Here is a 21391-nt window from a genome sequence, read left to right as displayed (position 1 = left end):
TGCATCCGATGTGTGCTCTGCAGCCAGAAACCTGGCCAGGTCTGTGTAATGTCGAGTACCGGATGGGTAACAGGTTCATGGGGAACAATATTATGAGATATCTGACAATTGCCCTAGACAAAAAGCTGTTTAAAAGGTGTTCGGTATGTAAGAGGGAGGAGAGACGGGCGTTTGGCAGGCTTGTTCAGTGCAGTCATTGGCTTTTGGGGAGGATCCTTCTCTGAGGGCTGAAATAACACCACGTTGTGCTCTTCATGTACCACAAACTTTACACATCGGCTGTTAAAGCTGCAGCACAGACCAAAAAAAATTTAAAAAGGATTTGACAGTGAAAGCTGACTCTAACAGAAAAAGCACATTAGATTTAGAGCACCGTCATTGTAATGTAAAATCCAATATTACTCAGAAATCAGTATTTGAGCAGATAATTTGCTTATTACTAACAGTTACTTGTTCACTTAGAGACCTTTTCTGGAATAGGTTTTGACTATATGAACTGATATAAAGCTTTCCCTGTTACCTGAAACTTAATGCTGCAAAGCTGAAAGTGTTAATAATACCTGTGGAAGCACACAGTCCTAAGCCAAAATGGAGAAGGAGCGGAGGGGGACCCCTCCAAAATTCAAACCCTCAGCATCTGAACTGGAGTTAATACCGGTCCAGCACTGAAACGATATACACTTAAATACAGCAGGGAAGGCCTGCTCAGGCTGCTGAAAAGCTTGCCCTTAAATTACATGGTATGAAACAGCAAATGGTAGATGGTTGAAGTAAGCACCTGCCTCACACAGTCCTGGCACCTGGAGATTCAGCAGACTCAAGGCATTGCCTTTGCTTCTGAGAACAGGCTTTACAGGCAGCGCTGTGCCACGCACCACAGTGTTTTTGAATACGCATGTGATAATATTGGGAATTCTTCCCCAAGGGCTCTACCCACCTCGGACTGATGCTCAAAGGAGTTTTGCTATCAGTTTCAACAAAAGCAAGTTCAGCTTTCTGAGGGACCTGGGAGTGGTGGCTGTGCGTGTTTGTCTGTCACAGGCACCTGAGACATGGCCCCTCTCTCTCCCAGGCTGGGATATTGATATTGATCAGATAGTGTGTGTTGCTCATATTGAGCTAACAGTAGGTATCTGCAGAGTTTCTTATCTGGGAACTTATGTTATCAAGAGTATTGTTGGAATTCTATATTAACAGCGCTCTTCAGGAAAAGTAATGTGTTACCACTATAAAGTTTTACTTGTCTGTCAGATTGAAAAGTCTACTGTGTGGTGAAAGAAAGGAAGAAAAGAAAAAGAATCATGAACTCCTATAAAATGGGCGACTTTTTTTTTTTGATGGACTGATTTTCCATATCCACAGAGAGCGAATCAGTCCTCCACTGACAGTAGACTGTGCTATAACTTTCACTAAAATAGGCTGGACAATAAATGGAACCTTTTTTGTAATATACCGAGTTCTGCAGGCTCTGAAAAAGTTGCCAGGAATGCGTTCCTTCTCCCCAGGATGTAGTAAATGTTGAATTAGTTTATTTACCTCTCTGCTTTTAATTGGTTAATTCTGTGCCAGTTATTTGTGGGTGGGAGAAGAGGAGGATGTATAAAATATATCATAATCAGTTCTTTAATGCATTTTTAATTTTCAGCACAGACATACTGCTACAGGAAAAATCCATCTTAATTCTAAAAGATGAGAAAATAGATTGATAGTATCTATTTCTAAAGGTATTTTTCTTGCAGTCACAAAACGTGAGTTTCATACTTCCAACCTAATCTGATTTTTTTTCCAAGTTTTTCTTCAAAGAAAGTTTGAGCATTTAAATCTTGCTATCAAAATAAATTTGCTTAATGCCCCAGAGAATATCATATCTTGAGTTGTAAAAGTCATAATTGTTAAAAAATTAAAGCGATTTGAACCATCAAAGAATACTAACAAGAGAAACCAAATTTCATCATTTCAGACCCACTATATATTTTATGCAGATATGTTTTAACCTGTAATGCAATATGTAGAAAATATTTAATGATTCTTTCTAAAGTTAATCTATTCATCTGTTTGAACAGTTTGCAAGGGTACCAAATAATGTATTTCTTCTTTATCTTACTGAAATCTTGTGACCTTTCTGATATCAAACGTTTACATTTCTGCATCTTTTCTCTGCACACCCGTCTACAGAATTCTAAATTCTGTAGATAACGTGGGGCAGAGGCAAAGTGCTTAGCATTACTCAAAAAAATAAATTAAGAACACTTTCTTTAAAGGCACTTTGGTTTCTGGATTGCACTTTTCATTCTCCTTGCATTCCTCAAAAAACATGAGCGCAAGAAGCTTGGTGATTTGGTAGATGCAGGAGCAGAAGGAATTTGTGCAGTTATCCTTCAAAATGAAGAGCACTCCATAGTCCATGTTACTTATTTCTGCTTATCAAGCAAGCTGTTTTCATTTACTACTTTTATTTTCTTTTTCCTCTGTTATGAATAAGTTCTTGGACCAACAAATAGCACAGAGGCAGAGATAAAAACAAGACTGAAATTTGTGACTCATTTTGGTACTTGAAATGGTGCAGTGAGTTGCTAACTCCAGCTGAAGCTTGGATCAGACCAAGGCACTGATTGCGGCTCCCAGTATAAACACTGTCTTTTGATCACTTTTTTGTTTATGAGCTTCCGTGTTTTGGATGTCCCAAAAGGTGTCCCTGATCCTCTGATCTGACCTATGTAGACAGACCATAATGCAGGTGCCAAGTGCTACTGGTGACTCTGAGTTTTGGGTTAAAAAGCTGCAAAAATGTTGAGTATAAAGTGCTTTGGTGCCTTCTGTTGATTGTCTTTGCCCCTGCAGCAAGGTGAAGATAATGTCTGAGAAATGGCATGCAGAAATGACATGCTTACTTAAACATCCTTTCTTGGTACTTTTGTATTGGGGCTGGTTTTGTTCATTTTTGCATCAGACTTTCTGTACGGCTTCCCATAAAGGTTTTGGTTTTAATCTGTTGATAAAATAGGGATTTTTCTTGTTGACATACTTCCTTTCCCCCTTTTTGTAAGACGATAAAGCATATTTCAGTGGGTTTGTTCTTGCATTCCAACACACAGAAAGGTGTGTGCAACCACTGAAACAGCAATAAAATGTAAAAGGGGCATGTATTTGTAAAGTGGTGGCAAAAGTTATTAACTAACTTATGACCTGTTGGAACAGAAGTGCGCAGAAAAGTTGAAAAAAATTGGTGTGAAACTTCCACTAACTAAAGTGTCATTTTTAGTAGGAGATTTTCTGCTCTGCTTAAGTTTTAGTTATGTCCTGTGGCAATACCTGGCAATAACAGTATTATTGAGAAATATTTATTAGTGTAGCTGTAAGCACATTTAAAGATTATTAAAAAAAACCTCACAAAACAAAACAAAAACCCCAAAGAATTCTTCAAAATAGTTGTCCAGTATTCCTTATGGTGTGTGGCAATACGATGTTTGTGTCCTTTGTAGATTAGAAATTAGTCCATAGCTTTATTTCTACATGTTCAAAATTATGAAGCAGAGATAAAACTCTTTCAGAGCTCAGAATTTCACCTTCAATCTCTTAGGATACACGAATAAAAGGAATTCATTTCTAGGTGGTTCAACAAGCTCAGTCAAACTGCATAAACTAGTAATATTGAGTGAATGATCATGCTATTGTCATTAGACTGGAAGTGCTGAACAATACTTGTGTTTTCAGGATCTGTATCTCAGTAAGATACAGAACTCAATTTAGCAAAACCGCCTTTTAATTAATTTGTTATTGTTTTGCCTCACTGGGGTAGCTTGAAAACTGTGTGGTGACATGGCAGTTGTGCCATGTGGACAGGACAGAAAGACTTATGAGTCATTGTTGGCAACTTAGGTGGAGTGTTTTCCTTGGTTTATATCGTAAAAGCTGTTTTTCCTCCTACTTTATAATGATAGCCAGAGGGACTGGAGATCGAACATATTTTGTTCGTTGCAGATTTTCTGTTAAAAAAATTCCCAAACCCAAAAGATTTTAGCACACCAAGAGCTAATCCTAGGAGGACGGTGGATAGTATTCTATGAAAGAGGGCAAATGAGTTCTTGCTGTACAGAGCTAATACGGAATGATTTGGGGGTTTGTTTGTTGTTAGTCATGTTAATTGTTGTAGGTCTTTCATATAATATCTCTGAGCCTGAAAATCCTCTTTCCTGAGTTTCATCTGCTTTTTGAAATGAATGAGCACTGACTCTGTCATTGAGTCTGTAGCAACAAACTATGCACGCAGGAATCCGCCATTCAAGTCTGGGCGCTCTAGTGTGAAAAGTCATGATAATTAACTCACAAGTAATACTGAAGAAGTGCAAGTGCAGTCACCCAAATATCCACAGCAGTTTTAAGTTGTAACTTCAATTGCAAATGAGCCCTAAATATTTGATTAAAAAAAAAAAAAAAGTTACGTTTTCAGATTGTAAAATGTAAACATAAATGAAAACACACCACCCTTCCATCCCCAAAATTTTAAAATGAAAATAATAGGAGTCTTAGAAATTAAAATTGTTCTATCAGTGTTTGTATATATAACCTTTTCTCTCCAAACATTCCTGCCTCGCTCTTCTTCCTGCTCCATGACAAACGTCCAGAAAAGCACACAGCTACAAGCGCCGCGCGCTGCTTTCTTTCGAACTCCTGATTCAGCGCCGAGTCGTGTTCTGCGGGACAGAGCGCGATCTGTCAGACCAGTTGCAGTCTGCATCCCCCAGTTCTTCTGTATATTGTCTGATGCATCCAGTCATTGTGGAATAGGGTTATTCATTCTTTCCTTTTTTTCGATCCAATACATTCCTCTTACAAAGGATTGTGTTTCATAAAAAATTTAGTAATCTGTGCAATTTCTGCTAGAGATGTCATGGATGAGGGTACTTATAATACACACTACCTCTTGTCCTAGCAAACTTCTGAACTTTTCTGAATTATTATTTTGTGCTACAGCCAGGATTTAATTGTTCCTGTGGTTGTCTTCTGTATTCTCAACGCTCAGTTATACAGTCAGTTTTACTTATTTGCAAAATGCTATTCTGGGCATGTCTTAACTAGAGAGAAGATTTTTATTTGCTTTCCCAACCTGGAGAGTCAGGGAGCGAACGTCATGACATAATTCTAAATATATGAGATGTCATTGCTTAATGAAAGCCTGAAAATGCCAGACGAATGTGATTTCCTCCTTTATTTTGCTGGAAATTATGATCAGTTGAGGCAATCAGGATCAAATTTGAACTCTGTAAATTGTGTTCGTATAACTGATACCAAAATACCTAAATACAGTAATGAAAATGAGATTTCTATTTAAAATGTTTTGCATAGCTGTTCTACTTACTCATACTTGAGTACAGTAAAATTAAAATTATTAGGGTTTGTGGGTTTTGTTTTGTTTTGTTTTTACCCAAGGGTATATATTAGCTCAAATGTTGGTGAATTAATAAAATGAACTTAAAATCTTCAGTTATTTCATCAGCCGGCATGTACTTAATATGTGTCATAAAAACAAAACTGAAGGAAGTAACTGTTGGCAGTATATGAGTAATTGAAGTATCTACCAGTTAGGTGAAAAACAAGGAGTTTGGCTTTTCTAAGACTATCTCCGGTTTTCTGTGTCGAGCGTGTATCACAGGCAATCAGGTTATGCCAGAGGAAGAACAAAAGTCATTTTGGCAATTGAGAAACGGTGCACCCAGAGTACAGAGGTATCAGTGGACAAATGATAATTTCCATTTGTCTTTACTCCATTACTTATTAGACTGTCCTGTAGTTTATACCCTTCCCATTCTTCCTGCCTCCTTTATCGCTGTAGGTCTTTAAGGGAAGGAGAAATGCTCCCGAAGAACCTGGTTGCTGTTATTAGAAGGTTTCTTGTAATATAAGTCAGTTGGAGATAAGATTAACTACAGAAATGCCTTTTTCTGGAGAACTTTCGGAAAGCTGCTGCACCCCCAATGGACCCTAGTGAAATGAGATGCATAATTAGCATAAAGAATTGATGAAGGAAAGATGGCGTGCTTACATGGTTGCTTGATAAGAAATGTTTTTATTTGCTGATACATGTTGGTGGGCGATCTGGTGTCATTGCTCGAGATATGGAAATGAAATCTGAGATAACCTCTGTTCTATAACATATTACAAAATGTGAGGTTGGAAGTATAGCATAGTGAAAGGAACACTATCCAGATGGCACTGTGGTGACAGGCTTTATATCAAAGACCAGCTGAGATAAAATAAGAGCAGGCAAGAGAGGGCCTCTGAAAATCACCGATGCCTGTTACAGATGTAATGTAACTCTCTCTTTATGGGGAGAATATATTTGCATAAATTCATTGATCAGTGATTTTGCTAATCCTGCAGTATTCCAGGCATGTCCCAGCAAATTGATGAACATTTCTATCAATCCTCAGTGCAGATGCCTAATTATATTACATATTTAGAAAAGATGGATTTTTCCCCTCCAGGAGCATATGTAGTGGTTGAATGCTGTGCTCATTCTCCTTTCCTGCTCCCATTAGGTTGGAGGCTTTTTTTCCCTTTAAGAATAGCCTGGAGCCGTGCAGGCTGCAGAACTTACCAAGATAAGAGCAGTGCCAGGTTAGAATTATTAGTTTCATGAATCACTGACCAATATGCTTTTTGAGGAAGCCCGGTTTTATGGCTTGTGTAGTGTAAGCCCTTTATTGGTGCTGCAGTCACTGCTCCACGAGACTCCAAAGTCAAAACCCTAGGAGACGCAGCGATTTCTGGCAAACCTTCTCACCTGTGATATTAATTGTATCATTTGCATGCTCTGCTCATCTTGTGACCTGCCCTCCCTCCCCTTTGACTAATATAGTTTCTTCGTCAGTAATATAAAAGATGTAGAACAAGCATTTTGACTGTTGAAAGTCAAATGAATGTGAACGACTTAATCCAGAGGACACTCAACTGTATATTTAATGCAGACATGCGGCTCAACACCTTAACCAAAAGCTGAGCTGAAGACTATGGTGGGAATAAAACTCCTCGCAGATACAGTTGAGGTGAAGACAGAGTTCTGAGGGAAAGTAACCAATTCAAGGTAGATGAGTAGTCATTTTATGCCATAATTTGCAATTCATTTTTTCTATGACTCCCCAAAGCAGCTGGATGACAGTACTGCAGTAGCTGGATGTAATCCTATCGGCATTAATAAGGCCTCTTTGGCTGGGGGAGGAGGCTGCATGCCTGTGTGGCACAGGTTTCCGTGATATCAATATCAAATATACCAGGATGTCCTCAGCCCTTCTGTGATGCCATTTGGGGTCCAAAACTGGTGGTAAATGCAGGAACTCCTGCTTGCTCTGGGGTCAATCACCACAACAGCAAAAAAATGATGATTTCAAAAAATGTTTCAAAACACATAATGGTTACCTTCTTTTTTTCTGTGTGCAATTAAAGGTATTGTTTATGTGACCTATAGCGGTATAAATGGTTTGTCTTTTTCAGAGGTTGCATTTATCCCTCTGCAGTGCTGGTAGAACAACATAGAAAAAGGCTCTGTTCTGTAGCCAGTCTTTATACAAGAGAGGACTCAAAAGCCTGTTTTCTCTGGAAAGCGAGGGTAAAATTATGATGGGACCTCTGTATACCAGAATTGTTGGTCTACCACGTCAAGCATTGTGTCAGATATTTAATCTTAAACTGTACCTGCTGGGATCAGGGTACTATGCATTACTTATTATTAGCATTATCCAATATTTTTAGCTGGGACAATAATGTTGTATCTATAGTAAATTAGAAATCAAAATAGTAATACGTAGATAGTTAGCTTGCAAGTGAAGTAGATAATTACATCTGCTCCTGAAAAAAATGCATAGGTAGATGCTTTTTCTGATCTTAAAATCAAATAGTATCTTTTTTTCCTGCTGTTCACAAGGTTATGCATATAATGTAAGTATATATGTGTGTAAGTATATATGATGAAAAGACCGTGTATGTTATGGTTGTCAGGAAAAATAATTTTAAAAACTTTAAAAAGAAAGGCATATGATTAGTGTAAATTAGACTTTCTTTACGTAGCGTATCCAGTTCTATGTTTAAGAAAAAAGAAATATAAGAGCTGCATTAAGGATGGAAGTGTGAAACAATTCTGAAGTAATTTGAAGCCAAATAATCACAATTTCTATGTTAATTTAGTTATAAATGAAACAATTTCATGTTAACTGGTTTGATACTTTTGAAATGGAATTACATTTCTTAAGTTTCTGGTTTGGGGTGAGTAATCCTAATTGTTTTAGTATGTACGAGTGATGGATGGCCACGCTTAGAACATCTGCAGATCCTTAGAAACAGATTTTAAAACGCTGTAAGGTCATCCAGAAACCTTTGTTGTGATACACCATGTTGCTCTTGAGTATTTTAGAGATACCTCAGAAACTAGTTTGGTCAGTTGAAAGAGCATCAAATGAGGTGGCTACATAAAAGCCATTGAAGGAAACAATGGGCAGTAGTGCCATTAATTTTTAAAAATTGCACGCATCCCTCTTGTCTTCATGGTGCTAGGTGGCATGAAATATCTGTGATTTGCAAGTGCCAGACTGTGGCTGAGATTGGGATTTATTTAAGGGTAAAATAGAAGAGAACATTGTGGAAGACAGGTTGATGGCTGTGATAAAGGGATGTAGGAGCATATACTGAACAAGATCTTCGTTTACCAGATTGGTAATTTAGATTTGCTTTTGCATCTTTTGCCATTAGTATCTTACATTGTGTCTGTCACCAAAAGTGCTTTTTGGGAAGAAGGGAGGGTGGGAAAGCAGATCTTGTTCATGGCGTTCAGCTTTGGACTTGGCTACTGTGATCGATAAATTGCCGCAATGCAGCATCTCTGCGACGACGCTTGAAGGCCGCTGAGAAGCCCCTGTTGGTGCAAAAGGAGGTTGCCGGCTGGGCGGGCTCTGGGGAGGGGGTTAGTCCACTCCGCGAGCACCCGAGCTTCTTACTGGCTCCTTGGGCAATTTCAGTGATGTCTTAAAAGGGTTGGGTCCATTTTATCTGCGAGACACCCCGTCTTCCCGTCCACGGCTAGGGCGTTAGAAATCAGGCGAGGCACTTCAGCTAATACTTAGGCTGAAACAGTTAGGACAGACCATCCACAATGGCAGTTATATTTTATTTTGTATGTATGCAGATATTACAGAGAAACAGCCATGTATGGAGAACAATTGACTCCTTTTATTTAGGTACTTCTTGCGCTTGTAGAATATGCCTGAACAGATCCATGAGTGCTTCGAATTTTTTTCTGTGTATATTTTATTTTGCATTTTTTCACTCTGGGGACTGAACGCAAATGAAACACTGTGAGTATTTGCTATTCAAATTGTTATGGTTTCTTAGCTGTATTGCATACGCATGCATGAATATAAGCAGGTATTGCTGCTTCTCATGGGCAGGTGGTGTTTGGGAGAAATTTAAAAATTGGAAAGATAGGTGTTTTTAAACATACTGACCTTTTTCTTGTGTGATGCACACAAGCGCTGTCTAGTGTATTATTAAAAGAAAAACTCGATGTTTAAGTCCTGATGGAAAGCAGATCCCTTTCCAGCTTCACCAAGAAACATGTAATTGCCCTTGTCTAGGAACTACGTGTTGTCTTTGTTCTTTCAAAACATTTCTGTCCTCTAGAAATGTAACTTTTCCTTAACAACTGTTCATACATGCAAGTCTAAATTCACAGAATGTGTATATCACACATTCCCCGTTTCATTTATGTGGATTTATATTAGCCTATATATTAGCCTTAATTTCCAGCATGTATGAATGGCACGTAGGGGCATCACATACTGTTAGAATATAAAATTATTCCACAAATAGGGTCTGCATCTCTTGCATTTTGGGGAGGCACTTTTGGCAGTAAAGATGAAGTTCCTTCTTTAAAAGATTTGCTTCTTTTCCTTCCTCTGCTGTCAAAAGTTCAGAATTGCCTTTGCAGTTCCGTGCCGCACCATGCCCATTGTCATGTTGCCAGAGCTATGAAAGATCTCTTCCCGCTGCCCTCTCCCAGTGGGAATGCCAATGGCCTTGGGAGCCGAGGGGCAGCTGAGACACCAGGCTCCTGAAATCAGGGGGGCTGCTCTGGCAAGAGGAATGAGGGGCATTATTTTGCCTGCAGGACCTGGTAGGTCTGCCATCGGAGGGAAAAGGAAACCAGGGGTTCTGGCAGCCCACTCTCCATGGATGCCAATCGCCTGCATCCTGAAAGCCTTTTGTAAAACCTTTTGCACTGACACCCAGACACTCAGGCTAAACTGCTGCCAGTGCCATTTCTGTTCATTGTTATATTTATACTTCTCAAGCAGCTGTCTGCTGCGTACATGGGGTTTGCCAGCTCTTCCCTCCTTTGGTCCTAGCGGTCAACATGGGACTTGCAGGAATCCGCAGTCCCGCAGGCAGTGCCGCATTGCGGCAGTTGATGAAGTGGCAGGAGGCTGGCACAATGACCGTCCCAAAGAGATTGAATATTGTCACATAGCCCCTTACAATGGATGCAGAAGTCCATTTTTTGTCACTTTCTCTAGCTCTGAAAAGAACTAATTTCTATCTGCCACTTGGAATGGCTTTTCTGTTCCTGGGTATGTTACACCAACAAGTATGAAAAGGATATGTTCATTATGGTAGGGAAGTCTATCAAAATAGAGGCTATTACCGTAAGGTTATAGCATTAAGGTTGCAGTGTACTCAGGATGGGACAAATTAAAACATGGTTTTGAAGAATGGTACTGTTCCTTTCTGATCCCAGTTTAATCAGTTTCTTCAGAGTTTCTTTTGGTGGAGTCCTGTAAGAAAACCGTAGCGCTCAGGTGACTGAATGCTGAAACCTTTTACCTTGGAAATCTCCATCATTAAATGCCTTCAGCCTGAACAAATGGCAAAAGTCGCTTGCTCCTTTCAAATTACAGAGTTGGACTGTGTTAGTTTGAACTGAATTATAAGACTGCTTTAGCTTCAGGAAGGACTAAACAGAAACAACCGTTCAGGCAGGAAACCGTTTTCTCTTGCTGAAGTACTGATGCGTCAAACTTAAGGTTTGTATGATCTGACTCTGTCTTGTTGATTCTTTTTCATCCTTTCCATAAATACACTCTGGTAGGCTTTCAGACCTCTGTATGCATCGGGAACCCAATCCAGTTTCCACTGGTTTTGGCAGGAGTAGCACAGAATCCATAAACTACAGTACCTGACATGCATGCAGTTGGGTAACACCAACGAGTCATATTTAGTAAGAGATCTCTCTGTATAACCTAAAAAAAAAAAAAAAAGAAAAAAGAAAAAAGGCATATCTATTTAACAATTAATGTATATTAAAGTTACATAATTCTATTATTAATTTAATTATATTAATTCGTTGAACAAGAGATTTTCAAATGAATCTACAAAACAAAATTTAGGTGAGTTGAAATTGAATACAATTATATTTTTGATCGCTGTGGCTCCTGTGAAAATCTGTGCCTAAATAAATAGATTGCAGGGACTGGATTCACTCCCTGTTGCAAACGGCAACAGGATTTGTACTGACTTCAGTGGACAATGGTCTGGGTATTATGATAATTGGACTTGTTCCCAGTGGTTCTAGACAATAATATCAGCCCTGGAAATTGGGTACCATAGAGAAACATCAAAACCACCCTGATGATGTAAAACATTTATTCAGTGTTTGCAGAAATACTTTTCTTTCTCTGAGTCCAAATACTTACAGAAAATTATGGATGTAATTGGGAGGTGGGGCCACAGCAGCCATTCCCAATATAATGTACTGAAAAATCTGTAGCCTTTGGGCAAAGACTTGAGAAAATTTCTTGATTCAAAAAAAAGTAAAGGCAGTGTTTGTTGTGCCATTTTTTAGTTTAGAAAAATAACTCATTGGAGATTCCTTAATGTAAAAATAAAGCAGTGGCAGAATAATTTCAGCCTGCGTTCTTTTGTCTTTGCACCAATGCTTTTATAACTAAAATTTCCATTCAGGCTGGATTGACTTTGTGTTTTCTGCCTAGAATTACAATGTCATGTAAAAGATTGAAAAGCTGATTGAAATTTCTCTAAAAAGCTTTTTCAATGCTCACTGTATTTCGTACAGCTAATACAGGTGATTTGATTGTGTGGGAAAATAGATATGTCTTTCTGTATATAGAAAGAGGAGATTTCCTTGAGGGGAAGGGGTAAGACGTTTCATGTAAGATCATGTGAATAACATTCTTGACTTAACATCTAACAAAGTCCACAACCTAAATGAACTGTGTACCCTCATTCTCTGTATAACCTCTATTGTATTATATTTTATTTTACCTTATCTTGGCTTAGCTCATCTTATTCTATTCTATTCTATTCTATTCTATTCTATTCTATTCTATTCTTCTATTTTCTACTTTATCTTGGTTTAGCATATTTTATTTATTTTCCATGTCGTGTAAGTAGGTAAATTCAGGCGTAATGATGCATATGTGCACATACAACATAAATGCAAGGCTAAAGATAACAGTAGAAAGGTTTCAGCATCAGTCACCAGATATAAGTCACCAGAATCCTTAATTTTGCTCCCACTTGTATACATACAACAATACAATCTTTGATTGTACAGGCTCGCACAATTTTTTTCTGGCCTCTTTTACCCGTTTCCACTGATTCCTAGTCCCAATCTTTTTACCCAGGTAGCTTGCCCAACCATTTTCTTAGCTGCAGGTCCTGTCTTTCCCTCTCCTCTGCTCTTAGCCTCAGCTCCTGACCTCACCAGTCCCAGAGACTCCAGCCAAGGCACAGCCAGACTCCAGGGAGAGTTAATGTAGCGATTACAGGACTTAAGTTAATATGCCCTAAAGTTATTGTTATAGGCAAATGTGATCACCCTGGTTCTTGCTGGGTGACATAACAGGCATTTTAAAAAAAGAATTTGTTATTACAATAACCCAGTTTCCCCAAAGCCTGACGTTTTTGAAAGTAATCTCACTCCTTCAAGGGGGAAAAAAATATCTGCCATAAACATCTGGCCTTTATAATAACCTTAAATAGTTAAAATCTGACAGTTATATGCAAATTAAAAGCAGCCACAGAATGGGAAGAATCAGGCAATTGTAGCAGTAAACACTGCTGGCAGTTTTGTGCATAATTCCGTGCTAAGCTTATTTATTTTATTTTTTCATACATTTCTAAAAAGAACATTTTCTTTCCTCTGTATCCTTGAGACTAGTCATATTTCTGATGTCAGCTTCCCAAGTTAACAATGCTAGAGCCTCTCATGTTGCTGTGATAAGAACATTTGTGAACACATCGGCAAAAGACTAATACTAGAACAGAAACCACAAATTGGCACCTAGTTATTTTTATTTATTTCAGTGGATTTTGTGTGTCACCTGGAGACTATTTAGAAGATTATTTGCCTGGGCTAACATAGTGTTTAAAAATAGCACGTGTATAGTGCCAGCTCATTTTAGAGTTGGGTACAAATATTGAGACAAAAAAACAGCTGTTACTGCTTTTGCTGCTAATTTGAGGTGTCAGATCAGAGCTCTGCTGCGGTATGTCAGTGAATAAGGCCCCTTGTGAGATCATTATGTTTTCTAACAGTTGAGAGTAATGGATTAATCAGTGCAGCATCAGTTGCTTTCATTATATGCCCACACAGTAGTTGTGGGCTTTAACTTAAACAGTCTGTGGGGAGATCAAAGGATTGAGTACAAGAGGCACTTAGGGCTCACCAAAACTCTGAAGAGATCCAGCTGAGTTTTGGACCTTGCCTAACAAGCAAATCTTGGATGCCTTGAAAGTCGAGGGTGAGGACTGTGCTCAGTGCTGAGGGATAGAGTGCCAAAGCCATTTTGCTTTTTCATCAGAGACCATGAGAAGCAGTAAATATTTAATTTAATGCAAATTCCTTCTGACCTGTGTGAAAAATAACTCTTTACAGCTATTGAAAATACAGCTCCTTTTACCCTACAATCTCAAAGTTAATTTCAAACATTAATTATGGCAGTGTATAAAAATCAAGTCTTGGTTTTATTACTAAAAATACATTTAGATTCACTTTTTGGAATTGGTAAAATGCCGCTGCTGTTAGTTACATTAGGTGGTACATAAGGGCTGGAAAGTGTCTGAAGTTGTCATCTATTGTCTCACCCTAGGGCAGGCCCATCGAGTCCCATGCCATTCCTGCCAGGGATTCGTTTAGTCTTTTATTACAGGCTTCCGCTGCTCGTGGCTGCACTCTCTGTAAGAGCTCTTTTCTGTATTTTTCCTGTTCTTATCGTAAGAAACATTTCCCCTATATCTAATCAAAATTCACCTTTCTGAAATTTAAGCCTGTTACTGCTTTGCTTAACCCTTGTTGAACACAAGGAACAGAGGATTTCTTTTCCCTTTGCAATTTTATGTGGTTGGAGAGAGGTTTAAGAGTAAGTCATATGAATCGGCTAACATAGAGGTCTAAGGTTCTGTCACTGTTAGTGTTGCTGCTAATGCAGTCACCCAAATTCATGTTTCATCTGTAGTATCTCAGACAGACCCCAAGATCCTCCTCTTTATGTGCATAAATACTGATGGAGACGTCTGATGTTGCATGGATTCAACAGTTTCAGTCCACATGTGCATTGTGAAAAGATTCCTTCACATATTTTTATTTACCAACGCTCCACTCCCCCCCAAAGCTTTGGGGTCTTGGAGAAGTTGTCTTTCTGTCACTGCCAGGGCCGGACTGTTGTGTTCCCTTCTGAGCTCCACTGGCAACTTGGGGTGAGCTGCTCAATCTTTTTTTGCATCAGTTCACCCACTTCTGAACAGAAATAACATTATCAAGAAAACTATTTACACAAGAGGCTTGGAGATGCCTTCGTTAAGTCTTAATAAATTTTCCAGTCTCATTTACTGGATGTATAGTTGTACTGGGGATAGGAAGCCTGGAAACCATGGCAGTTGCGGGAGAAGCAGTAATCAGAGAGTATGACAGTAATTCACTCTTGGGAATGTTACAAGCCTGCAGATGCACCATTTGTAGCTATCCATTGCATGCACATAGATAATAATCTTGCATTAGGCCCAATTACATGGTATTATGGACACACAACACACGGATTACACACGCAGCCAACGAGCATACTGTGATAAAGCAGTGGTGTAATTGAAGGAGACAGAAGGAAATGTTAGACTTGTTCGTGCTACCAGTGCTGCAGTGCCTGATATGGCTGTTCCCCACCAGCCTTGACCATTTGCTTTTCTGCTCCGTTTCAAAGTCTCACTTTCAAAATACAGGTTTATCACAGGGCGAGGTAACTCAGCACTTTGCTCTTTCCACAGTGTGTTGAGAGAGTTTTGAGCAGGAAAAGGAAATGAACATCATTGTTTAACTTAGAGTGAAGCCCATAGACACATAGAAGTATGCGCTGCCAAATGAGGACTGTTGCTTGCAGGATTCCTGCTATCAAATTATGGATGTTTGAAGCCTGTAAAGAATCTCTAGTGCCCAAATGTAAAAGTCATTCAAAACCAGAAATATAATAAATGAGCTGGTGCGTTTTCAGATCTCTTTCTCCATTTACCTATCAGTAAATGGGTCTGAATATTTCTTTCTAATTGAGAATTTTGCAAATGCTGCAGTGTCTCGTGATCAGCCAAATGTGACACAAAAGCAGCCTGGCGTGTATCAAAAACCTGAATGGCCAGCACAGCAGACCTCTAGTAACTATGGTAGATGCTTATTAAGGCTTGGGGAAAAGTGTTAATCAAAAATGTAATCTACCATATAATTTCTCAATTTGATTAGCTGTTTGTGCTAATCAGCTGCAGAAATGGAATCTGAAAGAAAATCAGTCTCTGCTACTGTCAAAAAACAAAGTCTCTGCTACTGTCAAAAAACAAAAAACAGACATGACGTCTTCAGCATACAACATGTTCTCCCCTTCCCCTTTCATTTTAATCCATTCAGATTGTAAACAAGAAGCATCACTGTGGGTATTGTACTGATGCACAGCTAGTAACCTGTGTACATTATGAAAATGCCTTGTACTTAGAAAAATGGACATTTGCATAGTGGTTTTCCTTTTGCCAATGATAAAATAGGATACCATAACTTTTTTTAAGCTGGGATGTAGAAGGTGGTATTGTCTTCAGTGTTATGTGTTTAACAAAAAACCCAACCCTCCTACGTATTTTCCCACTTGAAATGTGACTGGAAAACATTAAGACAGTTACTACTTTACAATGTACTTATTGAAGTACTAATTGAAAAAATTAAATAGTTAATATTTCAGATAATTCTGTTATGTTGTGTAACTTTTTCTGACTTTATTGCCAGAAGATCCTTTTGGATCATGTCTAGTACTTAACTGAAACAGAGCGGGTAGATATATTGTAATGACAGTATTATAATTTCAGATGAGTAAGTCACCAGGCATTCTGATATTCATTTCATGCTCTTAATGAGACCAGTAATTGAATTCCAAGTAAGAGAAACAAAATCTCTGTGTACTCTGTAATTTACAGAGTGGAGAGTGTTTGACTATTGATCTGACAGCCTGGGATTTCTGCTCTCTGAATTAGTCCAAGGAACATGAAAGGATGCTTAGAGTTCCTGAGTTTTTAAAATCAAGTACTTGTATTATTAGTAGGGTTCAAAATTTAAATCCATTCCTTTTTTTCAGAAGTATCTTCCATAAAAGTTGTGTGATTTCTTCTAGCATTAGGAGTATAATTTTTTTCTGACTCTCATCTAGTCCTGAACACCTGTATTCTTTTTCAAGAGGGTGGAGAAAGGAGTAAAGAATAATATATAAATATTATTAAAAAAAACACATACATGACAGTCATTTCTACAGGTTTTAATGTCATTACATTGATTCTGGAATTAACAACTCTTTGTCAGGGAAATACAGTGGTGTACGTGAACTTGGAGCAAGTCAGAAGAGAACAGAAATGCAACTGCATGTAGTTAAATTTGCACAAAAAGTTTGAGGAAGGAGACAGGTAATGTTTTCAGATCGTGACAGGATTGCAGAGTGAGCATTCTTTCCTTTAAAAACAATCTGGTTAGTAGGGGCTATAAATCAGCTTTATTCTTCAGAAGGAAGAAAGCAGCTCCATGCGTGCCTCTAGCCAGTTCGGGCAACTGGCAGAGGAACGAGTTAGTAGAGCAGTTCCTGTGGGGTTGTAAATTGAAGTCAGTGGGACTATGACAGTTCATACCGGTGGAGGATGTACCACCTCGAAGATTGCTGATCCCACGTTATGCATCTTCCAAGTAGTCCTTGGAGGATCCTTAGGACTGCTGCAGTCTGCTTCTGCTTAGCTTGCAAGATCTGACAAGGATCACGGCCCAAGGTGGGAAGTTTGCTGGCACAAATAACATTGTCTGTAACCTCAGTTTCCTGACTCAGCATTTTGGGTGTGAATAGTTTACAGGAGAGGACTTCTAAATGAGAGGACAGTGCTTTTGCAAGGGACAAGTGTATATTGGGTTCTGGAAGAGGTAGGAGGTCTAAGGCTGGGGAAAACTCAGCAGAATACAAGTTTTCCCATATGATGTTGGAGGAGTCAGAAGGTTCTGGAAGTTTTCGTTTTCTCACAGCTTTCTGGTGTTTGTGCATCTGTTTCTATGGATTTGAATCTTAGTTGGATCAAAATGAGACTGGGGCCTTGGAGCAGCTATCAGACGACTGGAGCAAATTTTATTTTTTCCCTTCATGTGTTAAAAATGCCACTGTATTGTGTGCTTACCCCTGTCAGGACACATACTCTTATAAATCATTGCTGGGAAGGTTTCATGTGCATGACAGAAAGCTTTGCAGAACGCCTCTAGAGCACACCCCTGCCTGAAAACGTCGCCATTCAAAAGCCAAAGAGCTCTTGCTGTGTGGGAGCTGTGTGCTCTGCACAGCCAGAGCAGCAGGGTTAAATTCCTGCAGCTACAACTGGGCTGTAATGCAGACAGTTCACTGTCAATTAGTGCCCTTTGCTGTGTTTGGCATTCTTCGTTCTGAAATAATTACTGTTATCATAGATGTTTTATTGCCTTCATTATGGTTAACATTTAAATACTGATGAAATAGTATGCTACTAAGTCACCTGCGCAATAGCTATCTGTTAGAGTTACCGCTGAAATTTGTGTTTCCGGAGTGTATTAATTCAGCACTGACTTAGGATTCTTAGAAGGAGGGTTATATATTTGTTGATGAATTATGGGAAACCTTTGCTTAGTAGGAGCAAAACCTGAGCCACTCTCATCTGATATTTTGTGAGTAGAAATACTGTGTGATTAGAATAATGCTTTGTCTGTTAAACAGAAATATTTTAAGAAATTTAAAAATATTTTTGAATCATCAAATCAGACAGTAAAGGCTGACCTTTCTGCATCCAGACGAAGAATTGCACTGGGAGACAGGGATGTGTTCTCTACCCTCAGTTAGTGTAGAAGGAAGCTCGCTGTCACATCCTGTTCTGCCTGAATCCAATCCACGTCCTTTTGAAATCAATAGAAAGTCTCCCTTGAATTCCTGTGGCTCCCATTGACTCCTATAGTGCCATGTGTGACCTATTCAGACATCAGCTATGTAGGTGATTTAATTTTTGTGAGCTGACATTACATGTGGCTTTTATTTATCAGTGTATACCTAAAATCTTCCAACCAAGTGCATAGTTCATTTTTATGTAACAGGCAACTGAGACAGAGAGTGAATTATATTTTTATGTTTACAGAAAAAAAAATGGTGGTGCAATTAGAAATTCCATTTGTGAGCCCTGTTTGAACTTCCCAACATGCATGTGCAAATGCAAACAGTAAATAAATATAGATACTGAGGGGTGGGTGTGGTGATCTATATATGTATGCACCCTTATAAGAGGTTTTGTTCACTTTCTGAAGTTGCTGTACATGCTTGTTTTGACTAACTGTCCACAAAAGACTTTGGTTTGCATCACTAGCTAAATAAGGTAATCAAGCAGTAGCAGTTGTATGACAGAGAGGTTCATTTTGCACCATATAAACTGCCACAGTGGGACATTTGTGTTGTCATCATGACATTAGCAGGAATTCAAAGCTAGAGCTTTTCAGCCCTACAGACGTACACTGATACTTATTGTGTTCACTTCCAGCGCTGAAGCTACAGTAAAGCAGCGGCATGTGCAGATTGTGATGCACAGCTGCTGAAATGACATGGCTGGTAGCTGTAAGAGCTTACTTGCAGGTTTACTTCTCAAGTTAACAGTATTTCCCTCTTCATCTTATCCAGTAAATTTATAATAGTCTACGTTTGAGTATTTGCATATTGAGAAATTGAATACACAAACCCATAATTTTGTATACCCATTGATCCCAATACTTAGCTATGTCTTTCTTGTCCAATCTTTGGCACCATCAAGTTTTTCAGAGGATCTGGAATGAATACTATATATTATACTATAAGCCATGATGCACTAAGGCCTACAGCTCTTATCAGCCTGGTGTGTGAACGTGTGTGACTTGACTGACACAGATCTCTGGCAACAGATCTCACATGCAGATTCCACATTTCCAAAACTTTGCTTTTACTGACATATCTCACTCTGCTCACAGATTTGGAAAGGAAGAGTAACTTTGCTCTGTCGGTGCAGTTTGCTGTCATGGGTATGTCAGCCCCAAAGCTGGCTCCAGATCGATAGTGCATCCATCTGGTGCAGCACTATGCTGAAATACCAGCTCCAATCCTAATAACAAAGTGGTCGTGTTCTGTCCTGCTGGGATGTAGTGCAGCAGCAACACAAACACACTGCTGCCAGTGTCAGAGCCTGCTCACACACCCCTCCTGAGTGTGCCTGCGCATAGCCGTGTTACCCTGCAACCTCCTGGCTTTGCCAATATGTGTATGCGTCTTCCTGTGTACCAGAAAAACAGTTTTAATAGGGTATAATCTAATGTAGCTTTAATCTGCTGGTGTTGTAGATGATGGTTTTGCCAAGGGTTTTCTAGGCAGAATCGTAAAAACATTTTTAAATTGGCAGATGACCAAGAGGGCTAGCTTATTTCTGTAAGACTCTTCAAGAGCTTTTGATTAAATGTCCTATGTAAATACGTAACATTGGAACAACTAAATAGTTCAGGGAAGGGTAATGTGGCTTTAGCTTGCTTCAGCAGGTATTTTCCTCAACACATACACAAATGCACAAAAGCACTATCTCCTACCAGAGCGTACCACTCCTGTGGAGTGCTGTGCCCCTTGTATAAAGCAGAGGTTGCTCCGTGCCGTGGTGCTGTGGACACCACACGTTTCAAATATGCAGCTGCGGCCAGCAGCAGGACCGGCTATGCTGGGACAGGGAGTCATCACCAGCCCCTCATGACAAACTGGGCTACTGTATTTGCAGATTTGGTGCACTTGGAGCATGGCAATTATGCCCTGTTGGAGTGCTTTCCATTTCCTGTGCCATCTTGATAAACTTTATAGCTTCTAATTTGCTAAAGAGTCATTGATATAATTAGGAGCTATATAAATGGGAGCAGCACACTCAGCTGATGATAATCGAGTCAGTTCATTTTTCATAAGAAGCACTAAGGGGGTCCCGACCAGCAGCTGAGATCATTTTCTCTTTAAGCTCTGCTTTGATAGAGCAGCAGAAATCCTTACGTGCCTGGGTCATGATATGTTTTATTACGGTCCATTCCACTACCCATATATTTTTTCGTAAGGAAACCAAAAGAAAGGGTACCCATCCATCTGTGTGTTTTCAAAAGGGCAATTTGAGCTGTCTGTCCATGTAAGCCGGCTGTGTTAACAAGCCCGTGAGAGTCAACAGCTCTCTTTTTGCGTGAGAGCGAGCGCTTCAAGTGCAGAGCTTTCATATTGCAGTGTGCGACTTTGATGTTCCTCCACTCAAGTTGCAGCAGGTTTTCAAGCCAATAAGTCTGGATCCATTCCAGTAATCGATAAAAACTCATCTCCTGTACTCCTTGGTACTCAGATGTGGTAAACAGTAACCTTCATCCATTCTTACGCAGCTGTTGGTTGCTTTGCCCTAACACTATCTTTCATGATATGTCACAACTTGTCCGAGGTATCGGTCAGCAGGTCTTACTGCTCGCAGCCTGGCAGATTTATCACCAAGAGTTTTAGCAGCTTGTTTCTGTAAACAGTGTGTTGGTGAAGACATGTAAATAATTGATCAATCTATTATTCTCTTTTCTCTCTTTTTTTTTTCTCCTAACAGTACTCTCAACAATAACAACATCACCCGCATTCCTGTTACCAGTTTCAATCACATGCCAAAGATCAGGACTCTGTGAGTAATATCTTTGAATATAAATAATAATAACAACAATAATGGTGTAAGCCAACACGTCGGATATTTGTCATCTTGTAATAATCTTATTTCAGTCTCTTCCCGATGTGAACAATTC

The 21391-nt window shown here is 39.2% G+C and overlaps 1 protein-coding gene across 1 annotated transcript in view; it reads left to right on the top strand.

Moving 5' to 3' along the window:
* Positions 1–21391, top strand: part of SLIT3 (slit homolog 3 (Drosophila)) — a 260861-nt gene that overhangs the window by 31493 nt on the left and 207977 nt on the right. The window contains exon 4 of the mRNA XM_009318576.1: positions 21202–21273. Coding sequence (XP_009316851.1) covers positions 21202–21273 — 72 coding nt within the window. The remainder of the gene's footprint in view (positions 1–21201; positions 21274–21391) is intronic.

The sequence above is a fragment of the Pygoscelis adeliae genome, unplaced genomic scaffold, assembly GCF_000699105.1.
Source record: "Pygoscelis adeliae isolate BGI_AS28 unplaced genomic scaffold, ASM69910v1 Scaffold42, whole genome shotgun sequence".
NCBI lineage: Eukaryota > Metazoa > Chordata > Aves > Sphenisciformes > Spheniscidae > Pygoscelis > Pygoscelis adeliae.
This window is presented reverse-complemented; position numbering and strand designations above follow the sequence as displayed.